This window comes from Lepidochelys olivacea (assembly GCF_965140295.1).
Source record: "Lepidochelys olivacea isolate rLepOli2 genome assembly, chromosome: 14".
NCBI classification, from domain to species: domain Eukaryota; kingdom Metazoa; phylum Chordata; order Testudines; family Cheloniidae; genus Lepidochelys; species Lepidochelys olivacea.
Window position 1 is genome coordinate 46,032,795 of NC_140424.1, and position 21,659 is coordinate 46,054,453.

Sequence of the window (21,659 nt, forward strand, 5' to 3'; positions counted from 1 at the left end):
GGGAGAAGGGCCAGGAGCGGGGGGGGGAGGGAGAGGGCTCCAGTGGGGGGGTCACAGCGTGAGGGTCGGGGGGGGCTTATTCCCATGGAGGAGGAGCAGGAGAGAGGGGTGGGGGGGTCAGGTGGAGTGGGAGGGGCCAGACAGGAGAGGTCACAGTGGGGGGTCAGGAGGAGGGGAAGTGGGGGGCAGGTGGAGAGGGGAGCAGAGGGGAAGTGGAGACAGAAGGAGGAGGCAGAGGGGAAGGGAAATGTGGGGCAGGTGGAGAGGGGCAGAGGGGGGGAAGTGGGGGCAGGGGGAGGGGCCTGGGCAGCAGAGAATGGACCCTTTATACGAGTCACTTCCTCTGATTGAACCACGAGCTTCCCAGCACAGAGGGCCGTGGGGGGGTGGCAGGCTTGGGACCGGACGGGGTCACTTGATCCTGCCAGCGACCGCACAACCCACAGCTCCCCCCCCAGCTGCCCTGGCTCCCCCAGGCCGTGCCCACCCCATCTCCCCCCCAGCTGCCCTGGCTCCCCCCGGCCATGCCCCCCCATCTCTCCCCCAGCTGCCCTGGCTCCCCCAGACCGTGCCCACCCCATCTCCCCCCCAGCTGCCCTGGCTCCCCCCGGCCATGCCCCCCCATCTCTCCCCCAGCTGCCCTGGCTCCCCCAGACCGTGCCCACCCCATCTCCCCCCCAGCTGCCCTGGCTCCCCCCGGCCGTGTCCACCCCATCTCCCCCCCAGCTGCCCTGGCTCCCCCCGGCCATGCCCCCCCATCTCTCCCCCAGCTGCCCTGGCTCCCCCAGACCGTGCCCACCCCATCTCCCCCCCAGCTGCCCTGGCTCCCCCTGGCCATGCCCCCCCATCTCTCCCCCAGCTGCCCTGGCTCCCCCCGGCCGTGCCCCCTCCCCATCGCTCCCCATGGCTCTGGTGCAGGCTTGGCTGGGACGGGACATATTTGTGGCAAGACGCAGGGACCTGCCAGTCCAGCGGCTCCTGGGAAAGCGATTAGTTCCCCGCCCCACACCTGCTACTCCCATGCACCAGCCCCATAGCTGCACTGCCCCGGGGTGGGGGGCAGGGTCCCTGCACAGCCCCATGGGGGGATCTCTGGGGGACAGGGCCCTGAGCATCTGCTGGGGACGCGCAGGAGGCTCTGCCCCAAACGAGCCGGAGGTGAGCAACCTTGGCCCCCACTTCTGAAAATCCAGCCACGGCTCATCCCACCGTCTGAGAGTGTCCATCTGTCCTGTTCCCCCAGTCACGCCGCGTCCATCTGTCTCTCCTGGTCCCAGGTCCCACCATGTCCGTCTGTCCTGGTCCCAGGTCACGCTAGGTGACAGCCAGTCCAACCCCACCACTCCACGCGTGCCAGCCATCCCAGAATGCCTCGGGGCCACAATCCCCCGGGGCAGCCACTGCTCCCCTCCCCAGCCTCTCAACTCTCTCCCAACATATCCCTGGCCCCCACCATCCCAGGGGGGGACCCAGTGCGCCCACCCCACCGCCGCATCCCAGGGGGGACCCGGCATGCCCCACCCCATGGCTCCATCCCCGGCCCCCACCATCCCGGGGGGACCCGGCGTGCCCCAGTTCCACACCAGCAGGTCACCAAAGCAAGGATCCCGCAGCATCCTATAAATTCCAGCGGACACTGGCTCTTCCCAGGCCCCAGAGAGCGACCGGCAGAGCCCTCCAGTGCCCCTCCCCAGAGCACCCTGCTGCCAGGGTGGGGACAGACAGAGAGACAGGCTGGTATCTGGGGCCGGTGACCCCATACAGGACACCCAGCTCCACTCCCTGCTAAGACAGACCCTCCCCGGTATCAGCTGCCCCCATCCCCCAGCAGCACCCATGGATAGAAGCCCCCCCTCCACCCCTCTTGTATAGGATCCCAACTCTTCCCACAGAGCCCCCCCCTCCCCCAGGATCTTGGCTCTGCCCCGCTCAACTGCCCCTGCTCTGATCCCCATGGCCACCCCCATATAGGGTCCTGTCTCTGGTCCCACCCCCCAGCCTCTGTCCAGCAAAGTCAGGGCTTGTGCCCCGGTGTCTGTTTCTCCCCCTACCCTACACACACCACGGCTAGATCTGGCTACCGCGCCCCCCACCCCAGAGGTGGCTGCATTTCAGGAACGCTGGGTCCCCAGAGAGCCGGGGGAGGGGCGTATTCCCATTGCCCAGAGGCCCCACACAGAGGGGAGACATACCCCCAATCGGGGGCAACCGGAGATTGCCTAGGCAGGCAGGCAGGGACCCGGGCACAGAGAAAAGCAGTGCCACCTGGGGACAGACTGGGGGGGCAGACACCAGGACCTAGGGATGGACAGACAGCAGAGCGGGAACCTGGAGCCAGATGGGACAGACAGACAGCGTGACCCGGGGGACAGGACAGACAGCCACAGCGGGACCTGGGGACAGACAGGACAGAGGGACACGCAGGGACACTAGGCTCTGGAGTGGATGGACAGACAGACAGACAGCCTTCTGGCGGGGGGCAGACATAAAGCTGCCCCCACCCCTTGGTGATCGCTCCCCTCCCCCAGCTCAGTGCTGTATGAAAGGCTCTCAGCCCCCCAGGCCGGGTGGGGCAGGGCAGGAAGCGGGGGGCTGAAGGGCCCCTTTCTCTGCCGCCCACGGCCCCAGGGGTCAGGGCAGGGGCTGGCAAACCACAGGAGAGCATGGCTCCTGCCACAGGCCGCTGGCTGGGCCCCCAGACATCAATGCACTGAGACAGCCATTCACACTGCTATGCTGGCCCCCACCCCCGGGGGGCATCACACCACTGGCCACCCGCTGCCTGCCAGCCCCCTCAGCACCCACCCCACAACTCTCCCCACCCACCAGGACTCCTGGGTTCTATTCCTGGCTCTGGGCGGGGAGGCACTGGGAGCCAGGACTCCTGGGTTCTATTCGTTAAGGGGGAACTCCTTTCCCTTTTTCATGCCTCAGTTTCCCTGTCTGGGATAAAGTCCCATTGTAAAGTGCTCTGAGAACCACAGATGTACCTTGGCCCCCTCCCCACAGAGGCCAGCTATTTACCCCACTCCCTGTGAAGGTCAAACCATATATCCTTAACTCTGCCCCCCACCTGCTTATCCCCCAAACCCTCACCAGCAGGCATGTGTGGGAGGGGCTGCTGCTTCCACAGTCAGATGCAGAGAAGAGGGGCAGCTCAGAGAAGGTCCCCGATCCTTGATAGCTTTCCCAGCTCCTGGCTTGACCCCCAAAGTCCAGGTGGGGCTCTCTGTGACCCAGGGGTTGGGCTGCACTGAGGTAAGGGAGAGGCGACACTGGGACTTCTACATACGGCGCAATGCAGCCAGCTCTAGGCAGGAGCATGGAAAGCTGAGTATAACAGTGAAAAGTGGGTGAGGGGTTTTAACCAAGGACAAAGAGGGGGGAACATGGTACCCTGGGGTTATTAATATCCCCACAGAGCTGGGTTTGTGGATTTCCTAGACTCCATTCCCCAACCCCAGAGGCACAGACAGAACCCAGGTGTCCTGGCTCCCATCCCCCACAGCCCCAATCTGTGTGGCTCTCACCTCCCGCTGCCCCTACCCCACCCATTTGTGGTTTCCAGCCCACTGCTCCCCATCCAGCTCCTCCAGCCAGTTCGCTCCACCTGGGCTCCTGGGGGTGTGTCCAGGGGGGACACCACCTGGCATCGGGGGGCACCCAACCCCCACAAGACTCAGGGCAGGGTGTGGGGTGGATTGTCTTAGAGACCTAAAGAAACGGGCAGAGGAGCTGGGGTCTGCAAAGGACCAGATGCCATGGGGAGGGGCACAGGGATAGATAGATAGATAGATAGATAGATAGATAGATAGATAGATAGATGCTGAGTGAAGTATGGAGAAGGATGGATGGTGACGCTAGAAGACAGGAATGGGGCGAGATGGATGGATGACACCCTGGGAGCAAGGAAGGGATGGAGGGATGGATGGAAGTGAGGGATACATGGATGAAGAGAGACATGGATGGAGACAAACACGGGAATCTGGGAATGCATGGATGGATGAAAGCACAGATGGGATCTGGGGATGGAGGGAGCGATGGAGGGATGGAAGCGAGGGATACATGGATGGATGGATGGAAGCACAGCTGGAATCTCGGGAAGAACGGAGGGAGGGAAGGAAGTGAGGGATACATGGATGGATGAAAGCACAGATGGGATCTGGGGATGGAGGGAGCGATGGAGGGATGGAAGCGAGGGATACATGGATGGATGGATGGAAGCACAGCTGGAATCTCGGGAAGAACGGAGGGAGGGAAGGAAGTGAGGGATACATGGATGGATGGAAGCACAGCTGGGATCTGGGGATGGAGGGAGCGATGGAGGGATGGAAGCGAGGGATACATGGAGGGATGGAAGCACAGCTGGGATCTGGGGATGGGGGGTTGATACGATGGAGGGATGCCCTGGGATCTGGAGACAGGGGGTTGATACACATCCCAATGAGCTGCAGGTCCCTGGTTGTTCTATGGGGTTAAATAACTGAGGGGCACAGTGAAGAGAGAGGATGAGCTGGAGACATGGGGAGGGCTGCGGCTGCAGGTGGGGCAGCAGGGAGAGCCTAGGGGGATGATTATGCATCCAGGTCCAGCTCCAACCCTTTGGGACCATCCCAGCCAGACCCCCAGACCCGCCTCTGGATCTGCCCCAGCCAGACCCCTAGCACCCCCCCTGGATCTGACCCAGACAGACCCCTAGCACCCTCCCTCTGGATCTGCCCCGGGCACTCCCCAGCACCCCTCTCTGGATCTGCCCCAGCCAGACCCCCAGCACCCCCCTCTGGATCTGCCCCAGCCAGACCCCCAGCACCCCCCTCTGGATCTGCCCCAGCCAGACCCCGTCCTGGAGCTGCCCCAGCCGGGTGGGGCGCAACGGGTCTGGAGGCCTGACTCTGCAGCGTCTATTTTGGGCAGGTTCAGGCAGCTTTCCGTCCGGAAACCCAAATAGTAATTAGAGCGAGTGTCCAGAGTGTGTGTGTGGGGGGGGAATTCAGAAAAGGAATGAAGGCAAGAGGAGCAAACAGGAAATGAAAGAAGAAACAAAAAGGAGGAGAGGAAGGGCCCAGACACTGGGGGTCCGGGCGGGGGGGAAAGAGGAGAGGAAGGGCCCAGACACTGGGGGTCCGGGCGGGGGGGGAAGGAGGAGAGGAAGGGCCCAGACACTGGGGGTCCGGGCGGGGAGGAGGAGGAGAGGAAGGGCCCAGACACTGGGGGTCTGGGCAGCGGGAAAGGAGAGGAAGGGCCCAGACACTGGGGGTCCGGGCGGGGGGGAGGAGGAGAGGATGGGCCCAGACAGTGGGGGTCCAGGGAAGGGGGGAATCAGGACTTGCTACCTCCCTTCCCAGCTGCTGCCCCCTCTCCACACCCTGCTGGCTTTGAGTCCCCCATTCTGCAACCCTGGGGCCAACCCAGCCCTTCTCTTCCCCCACCCTCAGATGCCCCCTAGCACTCCCCCTTCCCCCCACAGGGTCCCTCCCCTGCCCCCGGCCTATGAAAAGCCCCTTTGTTGGGCAGGAGAGAGGGAGGTGGGGGAACCACAGAAGGAAAAAATGTTTCCGAGAGAGGGAAAGTTCAGGCCTGTGGAGGAGACGTGATATCCCTCCCTACAGCCCCCCATATCTGCTTCTCCCCCCCAGCCATCCCAGGGCCCGCTCCCTATGTCTAGCCCCCAGCCAGTTACCCCTCCTCAGTCTGTCCCAAGGGACTCTCCCTCCCTGCCCCCCCAGGAATCGCTCCCCACTCCCTGCAGTGTCCATCCCAGCCAAAGGGGGGGCTGTCCGGGAACTAACCCCCCTCCCAGCAGCCCAGTCACCCTGGTTAGGTGAAGGTGATGGGGGGAGGGTACACAGCAGGTGTGTGAAGGAACACAGCTACACAATGGGCACAGAGACACCCCACACACCCCCAGGCGGAGACACAACTGTCTACACACACAACCTGGGCGGGTGGGGACACAGGTACAGAACTACACGTGCTCACACACACAACAGACACCCCCCCCTTGTGGCAGGAAACACAAGTACACAACTGAAAAGGAGGACTTGTGGCACCTTAGAGACTAACAAATGTATCTGAGCCTAAGCCAACTGTCTGGAACACACGGAGCTGCACACCTGCCTACACACCCACCCCTTACACACCCTGCGGGGGGGCAGCTGACTGGGAGACACCCTACTGGGAGACACAACTGTGCAAGCCCCACACACTCACAACACAGGGCCAGAGCGGTGCGGACCAGACACATGCAACCCCCCACCCCAGCCCCAGCCCAGCAAGACAGAGACCCCCTGAGTCCACCCCCCCATCCCGGAGTCTGCCCTGCGAAGCGAGAAGGAGGGATGCGGGGGGGGGGTGCAGGAGACATGGAATGAAGAATAGGGGAAGAAGGGGGGCAATGTGGGAGCAGGGGAGATTGGCGGGCAGAGGGGGGCAAGCAGGGAAGGGGAGGCAGTGTCGGAACGGAGGGGTGGGGGTGCGCAGTGGGGCTCTGCTCTCACTTCCCCGGGGTTATAAATCCCCTACACCCAGGCCAGGCGGCTCTGGCTCAGCGCAGGCCGAGCTGGGCAGGGGGTCGGGGGAAGCCGCAGCCCAAAGATAAATAAACCCCAGCCCCAGCCCGGCGCACACCCCCCACTGTTCCCAGCACAACGAGCCTCTGTGTGTGCAGGCCAACACGGGCAATGGGGCAAACCTGGATAGGTCGAGGGGGCAGATCCCCCATTTTCAGTCCAAGCCAGTCCAGGTGGGGGGGAGGCTGGATAAACAGGGTTGGATTTATCGCACCAGAGAACCCCCTGTGCCCCCATGCCAGCAATTCCCCCTCCCAGAGCCCCCCAATACCTGAGACATCCCCACTCTGACCCTGATGCCAGAGAAACCCCCACAACACCCCCCCCGCTGCCCAAGATCCACCCCCAAGCCTGGGGGAGTCTCCCCCATAAGAAGTTTGGGGGGGGCTAAAGTTGGGTATGGAATAAAAAGGAAGGACTGTACCCCCCTGAATTCCTGCCCCTCTCCCTACCCCCCACTCCATGACCCCTTCATCCAGTTCTCATTGCCTTAAAATCCCAGCCGTGCCTAAACCCCCAAATTCTGGCCCCCGTTTTCAGATCCCCTGAATTTCTGACCCTTCTGCACCCTTAAACCCCTGCCCCCCAGTACCCCCCATGTCCACCAGTGCCTTCCCCCTTGTCCCCCCATGGCCCCCACTGCCTGCCTCCCAGTACCCCCCATGCCTATCCCAAGGATCGGTCAGTGCCTGCGATGCCCAGAGAAGAGGGTGGGTGTTTCTGCCACATCACCCCAGCTGGCACCCCCAGCCCCCCCCCGGCCACCTGCTGGCGGCTCTGCAAAGCACAATGCGGGGGGGGGCTGGGTGACAGGCAGGGACACCCCCCCACCCCGGGCTCGGCTGTCACAGCTGGGACCTGCCTTCCGCAGTCCCCCACCCATCCCCCCTCCAGACACCGGGCCCCCACCCAACCCCTGGCCTGCCTCGTGTCTCCACTCGCACACCCAGACCCTACACCCGCCTGCCCCCCACGCCGAGCCCGGGCTCCAGGGGACCGTGCCAGGGCCACGGCACCACTCCTTGTGCCCCGGGGCTGATACCCCCCATGCCAGCCCTGGACTGGGCACTGACCTCCTACCGCAGCCCCTGATCCCCCCCCTCCAGGGCATGGACACCCCTGCCCCGCGCCCCAGACATACACACCCCGGGCACAGAGCAGGGCACTGACCCTGTCCCAGATCTCCTGGTCCCAAACACAGAGACCCCCTGCGCCCCAGACACAGAGCCCCCCGGACCCCCCTGTGCGCCAGACACCCCCAGATCCCCCTGCGCCCCAGACACAGAGCCCCCGGACCCCCCTGCGCCCCAGACACCCCCGGACCCCCCTGCGCCCCAGACACAGACAGCCCAGCATCCCCCTGCGCCCCGGACACAGAGCCCCCCGGACCCCCCTGCGCCCCAGACACCCCCAGATCCCCCTGCGCCCCAGAGCCCCCCGGACCCCCCTGCGCCCCAGACACAGAGCCCCCCAGACCCCCCTGCGCCCCAGACACCCCCAGCATCCCTCTGCGCCCCAGACACCCCCAGACCCCCCTGCGCCCCAGACACAGAGCCCCCCGGACCCCCCTGCGCCCCAGACACCCCCAGCATCCCTCTGCGCCCCAGACACCCCCAGACCCCCCTGCGCCCCAGACACAGAGCCCCCCGGACCCCCCCCCGTACCTGCCCGGGCGCACAGAGCGGGCAGCAGCAGCAGGGGCAGCAGCAGCCCGGGGGCCCGGGGGCGCCCGGCGCGGGCCATGGCCGAGGGGGGCTCTCCGGAGCCCGGCAGGAGCAGAGGGGGCAGCCCGGGGTCGGGGGCGCAGGGCGAGGGGGTCCCGGCTGCTCGGTAGCTCCGGCTGCCCCGTGTCCAGCCCCGGCTCCGTCTGCGAGCGCCCGGCTCCCTGCACCGTCCCAGCCCGGCCCGCTCCCCCCCGGCCCGGCCCCCCTCCCGCCCTGCCCGGCCCCCCCGGCCCGCCCCACTGCCCGGCCCCTGTCCAGCCCTGCCCGTCCCGGGGCCCCCGCACTGCCCGGCCCCCCTGGTCCGCCCCACTGGCCCCTCCACCCTAGCCCGGCCCGGCCCGCCCCCTCCAGCCCTGCCCGCCCCGGGCCCCCCCACTGACCCCTCGGGCCCCCCAATGCTCCCTGCCCCCAGCCCTGGCCCCCCGGCAGGGACCTCTCCAGCCTTCCAGCCCTACCCTGTCCGCCCCCTCCCGGCCCCCTTCCAGCCCCGGCCCCCCTCATCCTTCCTTCCCTACCTGCCCCGCCCTCCTCGGCCGGGAGACCCGCCCCTGCCCACGCCCCTGCCCAGCCCGGCCCACCCTGAGATCACCTCAGCCCCCCACTCACACCTGCAGCCCCCACCTCCCAGCTCTGCTCCACCCCCCTGCCTGGCTCCTTTCCCAGCTGGGAGACCCCTCCCCTCTCACCCCCCAAGCCCCCCGTACTCCCACTCTCCCTGGGAGACCCTGTTTCCTGCACACTCTGCCCCTAACTGCCCCTCCCACCACCTGACCCACAGCCCGATCTCTCCCCCCACTCAAAAATCCCCTCCCCCCAGAGATGTCCTTCCTCCCTTTACCCCTCCAAGCCCCCCCCACACACACACACACCCTTTCCAGGTGAGACCCACCCCAGTGCCACCTCCCTCTCCTGGCTCAGAGCCCCCCATCTCCTAGCAACCCACCCCACTAACTCAGGAACACGCCCCCCATCTCTGAGCAGTCCCCTCCCTGCTCATGCAGGGAACCCCCAGCCCCTGGGGGGTGCTGTAGGAAATGGGCCTCCCCCTGCTGGGTGTACTTGGAGGGAGGGGGAGCTAATCACACACAGACACACAGCCCTGGACTGCACCCATTTCCCCCCCCCCCAAGCAGGGACACAGCCCCTGGGCTGCAAAATCCAGACTGGTTCAGGGAGGCAGGAATGGGCCGTGGGGCCTGTCCCCTTTATGGGGTGCCGGTTCCCAACTTGGCCAGTTTGGGGGTGGGAGCTAGGAGGCCTCCATTTCTCCAGCACAGCCGTTCGGTCAGGGTTGGATGCTGCCTCCTGGCAGGGTAGAGGGGCCAGCGAGCTGAACCCCTGATCCCCCCCAGAGCTGATCAGCCAGGCCAGCCCCTGCGCCTTCCCCTCCCTCCCCGTCAGCAGCTTCCCCGAAATAGGCACCCGGGGGTCCTGCCCAGGGCCCCGGCAGTGAGGGATGTGGGGGTCCCTGCCCAGCACTCCTGCAGCATGGGGGGGGCCGGCAGAAGCACAGATAATTGTGCAAGAGTGACCCTGCGTGTGCAGGTGCCCGCTAAGCCGTGTGCTGGTGAGCCCGTGGGTGTGGCAAGAGGTGTGAGTGTGTCTGCTCACTAGCCTGGGTGACAGCACCTGTGTGTGTGTGTGCACATAAGTGGGTGTCGGCGTGCCCCGGGTGGGTGTAGGTGTGCCCCGGGCGGGTGTCGGTGTGCCCCGGGCGGGTGTCAGTGTGCCCCGGGCGGGTGTGAGTGTGCCCCGGGCAGGTGTCGGCGTGCCCAGGCTGGGTGTCGGCGTGCCCTGGGCGGGTGTCGGCGTGCCCCAGGCCGGGTGTCGGCGTGCCCCGGGCGGGTGTGAGTGTGCCCTGGGCGGGCGTCGGTGTGCCCAGGGCGGGTGTCGGTGTGCCCTGGGCGGGTGTGAGTGTGCCCTGGGCGGGCGTCGGTGTGCCCCGGGCGGGTGTCGGCGTGCCCCGGGCGGGTGTGAGTGTGCCCCAGGCGGGTGTCGGCGTGCCCAGGCCGGGTGTCGGCGTGCCCCGGGCGGGTGTGAGTGTGCCCAGGGCGGGTGTCAGTGTGCCCCGGGTGGGTGTGAGTGTGCCCCGGGTGGGTGTGAGTGTGCCCAGGGCAGGTGTCGGTGTGCCCCGGGCGGGCATCGGTGTGCCCAGGGCGGGCATTGACGTGCCCAGGGCGGGTGTAGGTGTGCCCCGGGCGGGTGTAGGCGTGCCCAGGGCGGGTGTGAGTGTGCCCAGGCGGGTGTCGGTGTGCCCCGGGCGGGTATCGATGTGCCCAGGCCGGGTGTCGGCGTGCATGTGGGCGCTGGCAGGAATGGAGGGGAGTGGGTGGGGGAGGACATGCTTGTGGATTGGGCCCTGGCCTGGCTGGTTTGATCCCTCGCTCCCTGGGGCCCCACAGCAAGTCACTGGGGCTCTCCGGACCTCAGCCCCCTCCCCCTCTCTCTGGGGCCCCACCTGGGTCTGTGCGAGGGGGTGGGGGGTGGAGGCACAAGGGCAGGAGGGTCCCATCCCCTCCCCCCTCAGCAGGGCCACGCACTCACCTGGAAATGGCCTAGTGAGCACGGGGCCCTGTGTGCACGTGAGTATGTAGCCATGCATGCGTGTGCGTACTGTGAGGCTGGGCACGTGCGTGTGACTGTGGGTGTGCACGGATACGCCTGCCACCTGGAACACCCTCTTCATCACGGCCCAGGCCCGTCCTGGCCCAGCCCCAGGCTCACCATCCAGCCCCCGCTTGATGCCATCACCCTTTTGGTACCGTCGCACACCACCCGCCGCCCCCCCCCGGGGCTGGCTTCAAGCTGCCCCCATGCGGGAGGGGCAGCTCCCCACAGACAGCCACAGAACTAACCCCCCCGAGCCCCCCGGCCGAACCTGCCTGCCCCAGCCTCGGCCCAGGGAACGGGCACTCCACGATCGCCCAGTTCCGCTCATGCCCTCGGCAGCTCCTGGCACCGGCCGGGCGCTGGCCCCCTGGGCTGACCCAGCCCGGCTGCTCTCGGGCTGCCGGTGCGCCAGGCTCAGCCTGTCCCGCTGCCCCAGCAGCGCGGCATCGGGGCCTTGTGCCCCCCGTCTGTCTCTCTGTCTCCAGGGGGCCCTTGGCCTGGCCTTACGCTGTAACCACTGGGGCCAGGGCTTTGCTCTGGGTTTATGCCTCGCCTGGCGCAATGGGGTTGGGGTCCCCGCACCACCCTCATACAGCTAGCAAATACCAACACCCAGTGGGGCGCACAGCATTCGGGGGGGAGAACAGCCCCGCCCTGCAGCTCCCTGGCCCGAGCACCAGAGACACCCCGGCTCCCTGGAAATTCATCGGTGCTGCCCCCTGTGGGAGGGGTCTGACACTAGAGCCCCCTTGGGACAAGCCCCTGCTGCTACGAGCCATGCCGCAGACGGGGCCTCGCCCAGCTCCTGGGCCCCAGCCCAGTGCTCCCACCATTCCCGGCACGTGGGGGAAGGAGACACGGGGGGGGGAGAAATGGGGGGGATGAACAGGAAAGCCGCCGTGCCCAGGAGACTCCAGCCCAGCCCAGCCGAGGATCCAGAGCTCCCCACCCGAGCTATAATCAAGGCTCTGTAATTAAACACTTCCCCTAGGAGCCAGGGGCCCAGTCCTGAGGGTGGGAGGCGGGAACAGATGGAGAGAGAGCCTGAAAATAGAGGGGGAAGGTTGGAGGTAGGCTGGGGGGAGGGGACACCGGGAGGGAGGGGCAGGCTGAGGGGGAGCAGAAGGGGGTTGGAAGTGGGGGATCAGAGGGGGAAGTTGGGGAGATGGAAGGGGGGAGCAAGCTGGCTGGGAGGAGGAGACAGGAGGGAAAGGATAAGATGTGGGGGACAGGGGCTGGCAGGGGAGGGGGCCGGTTGGGAGGGGCAGGTGGGGGTGGGGGGCCAGTGGGGGAGGCAGGGGAGCCCCGGCTGTGGCCCAGGGCCAGGTCTCTGGCTCAGGCCGGCCCCACCCCAGCTCCCGCAATGAAAGGTTCCCCGGTAATTGCAGCCTGGCTCAGCCTGCCCCAGGGAGGCTCCCAGAGCCACCCACATCCGCACAGGGCTGTATATACCCTCGGCCGGGGGGAGGCATGGCCCAGCGGGGACAGCGCTAGGTTGGCAGTGGGACCCACCGAGCACATGGGGAGCTGGGAGACTGAACCCCGGGGCCAGGGGGATCCCTCAGGGGAAGGCTGGACCCTGGTGCCCTGGGTCCCACCGGCTGGGCCCAAGGGCTAGTTGGTTCCTGGTCTGCCAGGGTCAAAGCCCCGCTGGCCTCTGCCGGGGGCTGTTTGCACCGCTCACCCCCCGGGATGGGGGAAGTGGGGGGTTGTGGTTCGTGGCTGGGCCCCGGCCCAGCAGCCAGACAGCCGGGCCGTTCATGCCCGGCACAGAGCTGCCTCTGTCCGCCCTGCGGATAAACACGGCACCGAGACGCTGCCCAGGTTCAAAGGGGCCCTGGTGCGGCCCCCGCCCTGCCAGCTCCCAGCCACGGGGTGGGGCTCTGCGCTGAGACGGGGGGTGCCCACGGTAGCCTGGCTGGGAACAGGACCCCCACTGTCCATGAGGCAGGGACCGTCCTGCAGGGGGCGGGGCCTGCGTGGGAATCGCACGGCTGGCCCGTGCGCACCTGTGTGCGTTGCACTAGCGTGTGCGAGGAAGTTGTGTCTGGTGAGGCATGTGGTGCGCGTGCGTGCGTCTGCCCACAGCTGGGCGGATTTGTGCTGGCCAGCGAGTGTCAGAGGCCAGCCCCTCCGAGCACAAGTGTGCACTTTGCACCAACGCCTGCTTCTCCGTGGGCACGCTGGTTTGTGCACGTCTGCACCTGCTTCCAGGGCTCCCGCCAGGGTGGAAGCGGGGGGGCTGCAGTGCTGGATCTCCCGTAACTGGGGGCCAGATGGGGTCCCTGAAGGGGGGGCAGCTGCTTCTGCTGGAGCCCTGTCTTGGGTCCCCCCCCACCCCGCCCCAGCTGCCTCCTGTCCCCCAAGGTGACACAGCATCAGGGGGAAGGGGACAAACACCAATAACCCACAGACACCCCACATCTAACACTCACCCCCACAGATGCTGCTCCCCCTCCCCGGCTATTTTGGGAGATGGGAGTTTGCTCTGGGCTGGGACTAGAAATAGACACTGTGGCCGGAGGGGAGGGACCACGCCCTGCCCCCCCTTCTGCCCCCCCCCCGCTTGCCTTGATCCAGCCCCAGGGACTGGCTGGCTGGGGGGGTGGGGCCGGGGGGGTGAAGAATGGGACACAGGGCCTTTCCCCTCTAGGGATCCAGTGTCACCCTCTCCTGTAGGAGTTTAGAGCCCCCAATTCTGCCTCCTCCCCCCAATAGCTATCAGGGTTGGAGGGGTGGGGGGTCAAAATAGACCAGAGGGGCCCAATCCCCTCCCCAGCCACTCTCTGGGCTGGGGAGGAACAGACGGGGAGGGCCCGATCCTGTCCAGGCTGCTCTCAGGGCTGGGGGGCGGGGGGAACAGACCAGAGGGGTCCAATCCTGCCCCCAGCCAGCCCACTGGAGCGAGGTCTGCTTGGGGTCCCCGGCCCGGAAGGTGAGCTCAGCTCCGGGCACAGGGCAGCTGAACAAAGCCCCCCTTGTCCGCCCCCCCACCCGGCTCAGACAAGCCCCATTGATGAGACGCGGCGGGGTCACCTCGGGCCACAGGAAGGGGTGTGTTTCCTAGCAGGGGGAAGGACCCCACAGGGACCAGCTGGCTGCAACTTCGCACTCCCTGCAGCGGGACCCCCCCCCCGTGTAAGGGCAGGAGGAAGGGGGGGCACATGTGGGGAGGCTGGGTGCACGAGGGGGGAGCAGGGTGGGTGGAAAGGACTCAGCTGTGCAGGGGGGGTCACTTGTCCCTATAGCGGAGGGGAGGTGCCAGGGGGACCCAGCTGTGCAGCAGGGATGGGGGGTCAGGTGTCCCTGCAGTGGGGGGTGGGGGGAGCTGTGCAGGGATGGGGGGTCAGGTGTCCCTGCAGCGGGGAGAGGGTGGTCATGGGGGGCGCTGATCTCTTGTGGATAGAGATGGAGGCCGCAGCTTGGAGCGGGGAGAGCTCTGCGGTCCACACAGATTGGGGAAGCAAGCAGGGCGGGGGGGGGGGGGGAGGGATGGTTCTGTCTAGTCTCCTGCCCCGCACATCCCTCCTGGATTGTCACCCTGGCGAAGGACTGACACCCCCCCAACAGTGTGAATCACCCCAGAACTGTCCCTCCCATCCCAGCCAGGGGTTACAGCTGAGCCCCCGGCAGAGGGACGATCTCCCCCACCCCGCCCTGCTGAGCAGGAGAGTCACTCAGGGACCCCTATAGCCCCCCTGGGTCCCAGTTTGAACCATCCTCCCTCTGGTCTCCTCTCCCCCACCCCCTCCAGGGTCCAGGTTTGGACCGTGCCCCCATCCCCAGAGTTCCACCCCCCCCCCCGGCCACCTGGTCCAAACTTTGACCATCTCCCCCACCCCCCGCCCGCCCCCAGGGGACCAGCCCCCCACCAGGTCCCTGTCCCCGCCCCCACGTCAGAGAAACGTCCCTTCCCAGGGTCCCAGTCCCCTGCCCCCACAGGTCCCACGGGACACCCCCCAGGGGCGCTGGCACGTCACCACCAGGGGGAGGCGCTGTCCGTGGTTGAGAAGCAGCAGCTTTAATCACTGTAACTCCAAAGCAATGGGGAGGGGGAGGGGTTAATAATAATAAAAGCGAAAATAACTGGGGGAGGGGCATGCAGGGAGAAGGGCAGAGCGCAACGGGGGGCGCTGCTAAGGCAGGGCCCCCACCCGACACATCCCTCCCCCCACAGCAACTCAAACAAACTGTCCAAGCAGGGGGGCCTCCCAGACCCTGCAAACGGGGAGGGGGGGGTGAGACATTCCTGCCACCCCCAATTCACTGGGGGTCCGAGCTCTGGCTCACAGCCACAGACACCCCCCCCCCCCCCCAGAGGCTGTAGGACCTTCAGTAACCCCCCACCCACACCCCCGTGGGAGAGCCCATGGTCAGTGTGGATGGGGGAGGCTGCAGTCTGGATTCCGGAAGGCCGGGGGGGCGGGGAGGGTCTGGTACCTGCTGCATAGTTTGAGGTGGGGGAGGGGCACAGGGTGTCGATTCAAAGTGCTAACTGGGTGCCTGAGAAAGGGGGGTTGGGGGGGTCGAGCGAGGCACAATCCCTCCTGCGATTTCAGTGTGACCTGCCCCGAAACCCCCAAACAGGGATTGCCCCTCCCCCGGCAGAATGGCAAGGAGGCGGGGGGGCATGGCATTGAGAACTAATGACAGACATGAGCTGGCCCCCACCCAAGAGTGACTTCCCCCGCCCCACCAGGGCAGGTAACAGCCCCCACAGGCCCTGGGGGTCAGCGCTACACAGATGCCCTCTCCTCCCACTCCAACAGCGCAGGAGTCTCTCCACACACACCAATTCCTCACAGAGCACTGGAGGGGGATTTCGCCAGAAGACCCCCCCATACGGGAAAAGGGGGCCATGCCAGACAGGGGAAGGTCCCCCCACAAGGTGAGGGGCGGGGCCAAGCTTCCCACACCATGGGGGGGTCCCACTGCCCTGCAGAGAGAAGAGGGAGATGGGGGATTATTTTACAGTGGGGAGTTTGGGGGGGCTCTTCCCACCCCCCTACCTGAAATCTCTAGCTTTGCTGCCCCCCAGCACACCGATACTGGGTGACACAGCACTGAGGGAGCCTGGTAGGTCAGCCCGGGGCACCCCACTACGGACGAGGGACCTGGGGTACCTCCAGAGGGTGCCAGCAACTGGGGGAACGAGGTACACCCCATAGCCCACCCCTGGGGAGCGGTCTGGGGCCACCCCAGTTCTAGGCAGGCACACAGGGTACACCCTACGGAGCTCCCAAACCAGGGATGGCGAAAGGGGGTATGCCCAGGGGGCCCCAACACGACAACTGACAACACTACCCTCAGGGCCTTCTCCTGGCAGCCCCCCAATAAGAGTCCGCAGCCCCCCAGTCCAGTGGTGGGTGCTGGGGAGCTGCCGCGGGCTGCGCCGCTCTCTGTGTGACCGGCCGGGGGCTCAGGACAGCTGGTGGGGGGCCTCCAGCATCTCCATGAGGAAGGTGTCAATGGGGGTGTCCCCGATGAGCTTGAAGAAGAAGAGGTGCTCCAAGCACTTCAGCCCAATGGAGCGCAGGGCCGGCAGGCGTAGTAGCAGCTTGGCGAACCTGGGGGGCAGGCGGGGGGTTAGATGGGGAGTGGGCCTCACCCACTGCCCCAGAATCCCCCCAACTCCCTGTACACACGGCACCCTGCACCCCCCCAACAGTGCCCCAGAAGCCCCCACGCTCCCCGTACACACGGCACCCCCCAACATCCCCACAACAGCCCATGCTTTGCTCCTCCCCCACCACGGAGAACCCCCCCCCGCACTCCACCCAGACAGGACGCAAACCCAGCCTTCCCCAGAGAGAACCCCCACCCCACCCCACACACGCACACCCCCCCATGCCAGACAAGCTATGGGTCAGGCACCATGAACTGGCACCACCTAGTGGCCACCTGCAGCATCTACCACTCCAGGCACAGCGCTCACCTTACTGACAGCAGCAGCCCCGGGTGCAGACACCTGGGCACTGGCCCATGCCCCCAACACCATCTCCGGCCTCCCCTCCTTCCTGCCCCTCCCCATACCTGCCCTGCTGCTCGGGGTACTTCTGCTTGCAGTAGGACTCCAGAGAGGCGTAGACCTTCTCCCGCAGCAGCTCCACCTCCCCAGGGTTCGACAGCCCCTTGGCATCTGTGGGGGGTCAGCCCTCCTGGGGTCAGCACCTACACAGCCTTCCCTGCCCCTCCCCCAGAGCTCCACACCCCCAGGGCGGGGGGGCTGCAAGGTAACAGAGTCAACAGCCCCCAAGGTGATAGGGTGGTGGACAACTGGGGCGAGGGGGGGTCAAAGGGTCCCTTACTAGGGTTGTAGAGGATGATGGGGGGAGGAGTCCCTGGGGATTGGGGGGTTCTGGGGAGGTCCCTTACCCAGGCTGAAGAAGCTGGAGGGGGGAGGTAGCACCAGGAGGTTGGGGGGGTCCTCAGGGGGGTCCCTTACCCGATGTGGGGGCAGGCAGCGCAGGGGAGGTTTAGAGGGTCTCAGGGGGGTCCCTTACCCGGGTTGAAGAGAATGATGGCCCGGAGGCAGCCGAGCTCAGTCTTATCCATCCGCATGTCCCGCATCTTGGAGACCAGCTCAGTCAGCACCCTGGCGGGGAGCAGCACACATCAGCAGGCACTGGGGCAGGGATGCCCCCGCCACTGAGCACTCAGCACGGGCTCCCCTGACCCCTCCTGAATCCCCACACTACGCCCTGGAGACCCTGTCCCCACCCTGTTGCTGTGCCCCATGGGAACCACAGCCTCCTTGGCAGCCCTGTGCCCCCCGGTAAGTGCAGCCCCCTTACCAGTGCTGTGCCCCCTGGGCCCCTGCCCCCCACCTGTCGAAGATGGCCCCCACGCCGGCGCTGTGGGCGCTGTTGCGATGTACATGCAGCCCCGTGGCCAGCAGGATCCCGTCCTTCACCGAGATGGAGCGGTGCGAGAAGGACGCGATGAGCAGCTCGTTCCAGCCTGGGGTGCAGGGAGAGTGGCTGAGAGCCAGACCGGGGATGCCCCAGATCCCCTGCACCCCCCCCCCACAGCTTATGCCCAGAGCCCCCCCACCCCGATCCCCTGGCCTCCCCACAGCTTGTGCCCAGAACTGCCCCCTTTGTGAGGGGTGAGGGGAATCCACCCCACCCGCCACGTGACTTAAGGGCAAAGCCAACCCAGTTCTACTGGCAGTCACCCCACCTCAACAGGACCCCTGTCCCCAGGAGCCACAGAGCAGAGGGGACAGTTTGGGGTCCCCTCCTTCTCTAGGATCCAGCCTGAAACCATGTGCAATAAAGCCCCCTTGTCTCACTCCACCACCCTCTGCCTGGAGGCACCCCCCCCCAGCAGCAGGACTTCCTGCCCACCGTCACTCACCTGCCCGCAGCAGGATGACCTGGTCGTCCAGAGGCAGCTCGGAGAAGTGGGGGATGCGCTTGGCCCACTCCACCAACGTGAAGAGCTGCTTGTCGGCTGCCTGGCAGATGTTGGTCACCGGGTCATTTGGCTGGGGGGGAGGAGGGGGAGGGTCAGAGACGGGGGGGTCAGACGCAGCCTCCTCCCCCCCCATCGCAGCCTCTGCTCTCCCTCCCCCCTTCCCTGCCCCCCCAGAGACCCCTTCCCTCCCCCCCCCAGAACCCAGCCCCACCCCAAGGAACCCCCCTTCCCCAGAGCCCCTGCCTCCCCCCCACCCCAGACCTAAAACCCCATGCCTCTGGAGCCTCCTGTCCTCCCTGGACATGCCCCTTGCCAGGGCCCGGCTCCGCCCCCCTGCCCCGCTCACCGAGCTGCCCCCAGTGCCAGAGCCGTCAACACTTTGGTCCGATTTCTGCTCCACGGCCAGCTCTGCCTCCAGGATCTTCTCCACCGGCATCTCCTCGTTCGCACCGCCCGCGAAATCCCCCTCGCCGTCCTTCTCCTTCCCCCGCTGCCGCTCCTCCTGCACCGCTGGGTGGGGGGGACGGGGAACACACACGGGTCAGACATGGCACAGACACCCCCCCCCCCGACAACATCTGCCCCATCCCCTGCTGCCACCCCTCCTGCACTGCTGGGGGGAGATGGGGACGGGTCAGACACAGCACAGAACCCCCCCCAACAACGCCCTCCCCACCCCCGCTGCTGCCCCACATCTCCCAGAGGAGGACCTTCCCATCACGCATTTCTGGTAGGAGCAGTACCGGTACCGTACCGGCCCCGCCCCCCTCCCTATGGCCTCGCCCCCAGGTGGGCAGTACCTTCCCTCTTCATGCCCGTGGCCAGGCATTTCTGGTAGCGGCAATACTGACAGCGGTTACGCTGACGCTTGTCCACGATGCAGTCCTTGTTATCCCGGCACGTGTAGGTCAGGTCCTTGCGGATCGTGCGCTTGAAGAAACCCTTGCAGCCCTCACAGCTGTACACCCCATAGTGCTTCCCTGAGAGGAGGGGGAGAGTCAGGGAGAACCCTGGCATCCGGGCCCCCAGCCCTCCGTAACCCACTCCCTTCCCAGAGCCAGGGACAGAACCCAGGAGTCCTGGCTCCCAGCCCGCCCTGCTCTAGCCCACTAGACCCCACTCCCCTTTCACAACTGAGGATAGAACCCAGGCTCCCTGGCCCCCAGTACCTGATGATCTGTCCCCACAGATGGCACAGAGGCGCTTCCCTGGCATCATGCCACCGTGGGGGTGGCATGGGAGACCCCGCACACCCAGGGGGGGCTTGACGTCTTCCGAACTGCTGACTGAGTGCATGCCCGACAGGTTCACAGTGGAGTTAATCTAGGGGCAGAGAGATGGGAGATGACCTGGCTACTCTGCAGTGCTCCGGGGGAAGGGAGCATGCCCCACTCCCCAATCCCTCCCCTCAGCTCCCATCCCCTCATGGGTATCAGCTCCCCAGAGGATCACGCCCCGGTCACCTCTAGGGTTCAGCCTTTCCCTCCCCTTACCCCTGTGGCGCCTTCCTTATTTTATCCACTTACCAGCTCACTGGCTGTCCGTCCACCCACATTGGATCCTGACTCCCCTGCCTCCAAGGAGACCATCCCCCTAACTCCCAACCCTCTCCCCAGGGCTCGGCTCCATGGTGCTCCGCCCCCTTGGGGAAGCCCCCAGCCCCCCTCAATATACCACCACAGCGTCCCTCAGCTCCCCAGCCCCCATCAGATCTCCTCTGACCCCGGGGGAGGAGCCACACTCCCCCTTACCTGGGGACTGCTTACAGGGCCGTAGCCACTGGAGGGCGTGGCTGGGAGCCCTGGGGAACCTAAGGACGAGCTGATGACAGGGAAGGGCGAGCCCAAACTGCTGACGGGTGAGTTGATGGAGGAGGTCATGGCCGAGCTGATCATGGAGGGGTGAAGTGGGGCCGAGAGCTCCGGTGGGGGTGACGAGCTCAGAGACGAACTGTCGGGGCTCCTGCAGTCTGGGGGGGAAAGAAGGGGATTAGCTCATCAGCACAGCAGCCCCCAGTACCCAGCTGGAGAGATGGGGCACAACCAGTACGCACCCCCGGCAATGTGGTGCCCCTGTGCGCCCGGCTGGGGAGATGTGCCCCCCCCAGGGAGACGGGGGACAGCTGAGACAACACCCCCACCCTGCAGCATGGCACCCCCTGGTGCCCGGCTGGGGAGACAGCACAGCCAGGACATCCCCCTCCCTCCCCAGCAGCATGGCACCCCGAGCGCCTGGCTGGGGAAATGTGCCCCCCCTTTAGGGAGACGGGGGACAGCTGGGATGACACTTCCCCCCGCAGCACGGCGCCCAGTTGGGGAGACAGAGCACCTAGGGCAGGGCTCCCAGTAACATGATGCCCCCTGGGATGACAGGGCACAGCAGGACTCTCCCCCCGCAGTGTCTCGACCCCTGGGGAGATGGGGCACCAAGGGCACGGCCCCCAGCAGCATGGCACCTCCCGCTGGGGTTACTGCAGGTCAGCCTCTGCCCAGATGCCTGCACTTCCCCCCCCCGCTATTGCACAAGAGCCCAGCGAGCACATGATCACCCCGCCCACAACAGGCACCTTGGGGGAGGGAAGGGGGTCAGGAGTGGCCCCCAGAAGTGGCCCCCCCCAGCACTTTGGGAATGGCCCCCCCACGCACTTCCACCTGCAATCCCTGGGCAGCTCTCGGCCTGCCAGCGCGGGGGGCTACGTGCTCTGGGGGGACAGGTCCCCCCGAACCCCACGGAGGGGGCAGCCCCCCGCCTCGGCCAGGGGTCTCCGGGACACAGGACCCCCGCGCTGGAGGGGGGACCCCCGAGAAGGGCCTGCCTGGGCCCCACCGCCGGGTCTCCCTCCCCAGCGCCCCCCCCGTGCAACCTCCCACCCCACCGTTTTCCACCCGGCCTGACGGGCGGCTCGCGGGCAGCCTCGCCTCCGCCCGGGGCACCCCCCACCCTGGGGCCTCCTCCACGACAGGGCCGGGGCCCCCGTTACGTCACAGCCCGGCCCCCCCGCGGGGTGTCTCGGCCCCCCCGCGGGGTGTCTCGGCCCCCCCGGCTCACCGCGGCCGCGGTCTCCCATCCCGGGGCTCCCCGCTCCGTGCCGGGGGGATCCGGGCCTCAGACCCCCCCGGGCTCCGGCCTGATCCAGGCTCCGCCACCGCCTCCTGCGGGAGCCGAGCGGACCCACAGTGCACCGCGGCCGGGCCCAGCCGACCCAGCATGCCCCGCGCGGGGGCCTCCCCGGCCCAGCATGCACCGCGGCCGGCCCCAGGATACCCCGCGCGGGGGCTCCCCCGCCCAAACCGCACCGCGGCCAGGCCCAGCATGCACCGCGCGGGGAGAGGGCATT

At 66.8% G+C, this 21,659-nt stretch overlaps 2 protein-coding genes across 2 annotated transcripts in view; both read right to left on the reverse strand.

Annotated features, from left to right (window-relative positions):
* The window catches only part of COL11A2 (collagen type XI alpha 2 chain), a 77,350-nt gene extending 68,937 nt beyond the window's left edge, over nt 1-8,413 (reverse strand). Inside the window, exon 1 of the mRNA XM_084648126.1 lies at nt 8,234-8,413. Within this exon, the coding sequence (XP_084504252.1) occupies nt 8,234-8,312 (79 nt within the window). The 5' untranslated portion in view covers nt 8,313-8,413. The remainder of the gene's footprint in view (nt 1-8,233) is intronic.
* Nucleotides 8,414-14,901: 6,488 nt separating this feature from the next.
* RXRB (retinoid X receptor beta) lies at nt 14,902-21,534 on the reverse strand. Its single transcript, XM_084646658.1, has 10 exons — nt 21,371-21,534; nt 20,074-20,291; nt 19,492-19,645; nt 19,123-19,302; nt 18,669-18,832; nt 18,263-18,392; nt 17,731-17,863; nt 17,407-17,498; nt 16,937-17,042; nt 14,902-16,470 (listed from the first exon to the last, which is right to left on the reverse strand). Exons 1-10 carry the CDS (start codon nt 21,387-21,389, stop codon nt 16,323-16,325), a joined length of 1,344 nt encoding a protein of 447 aa, XP_084502784.1. The 5' UTR covers nt 21,390-21,534; the 3' UTR covers nt 14,902-16,322.
* Between the last annotated feature and the right edge of the window lie 125 nt (nt 21,535-21,659).

What these genes read in the sequence shown, in the direction of transcription:
- RXRB (XM_084646658.1), bottom strand. An exon ending in CATCATTCTCTTCAACCCGG is followed by an intron (nt 17,043 to 17,406) that starts GTAAGGGACCCC and finishes GACCCCCCACAG; the next exon opens with ATGCCAAGGGGCTGTCGAAC. An exon ending in TACCCCGAGCAGCAGGGCAG is followed by an intron (nt 16,471 to 16,936) that starts GTATGGGGAGGG and finishes CCTGCCCCCCAG; the next exon opens with GTTCGCCAAGCTGCTACTAC.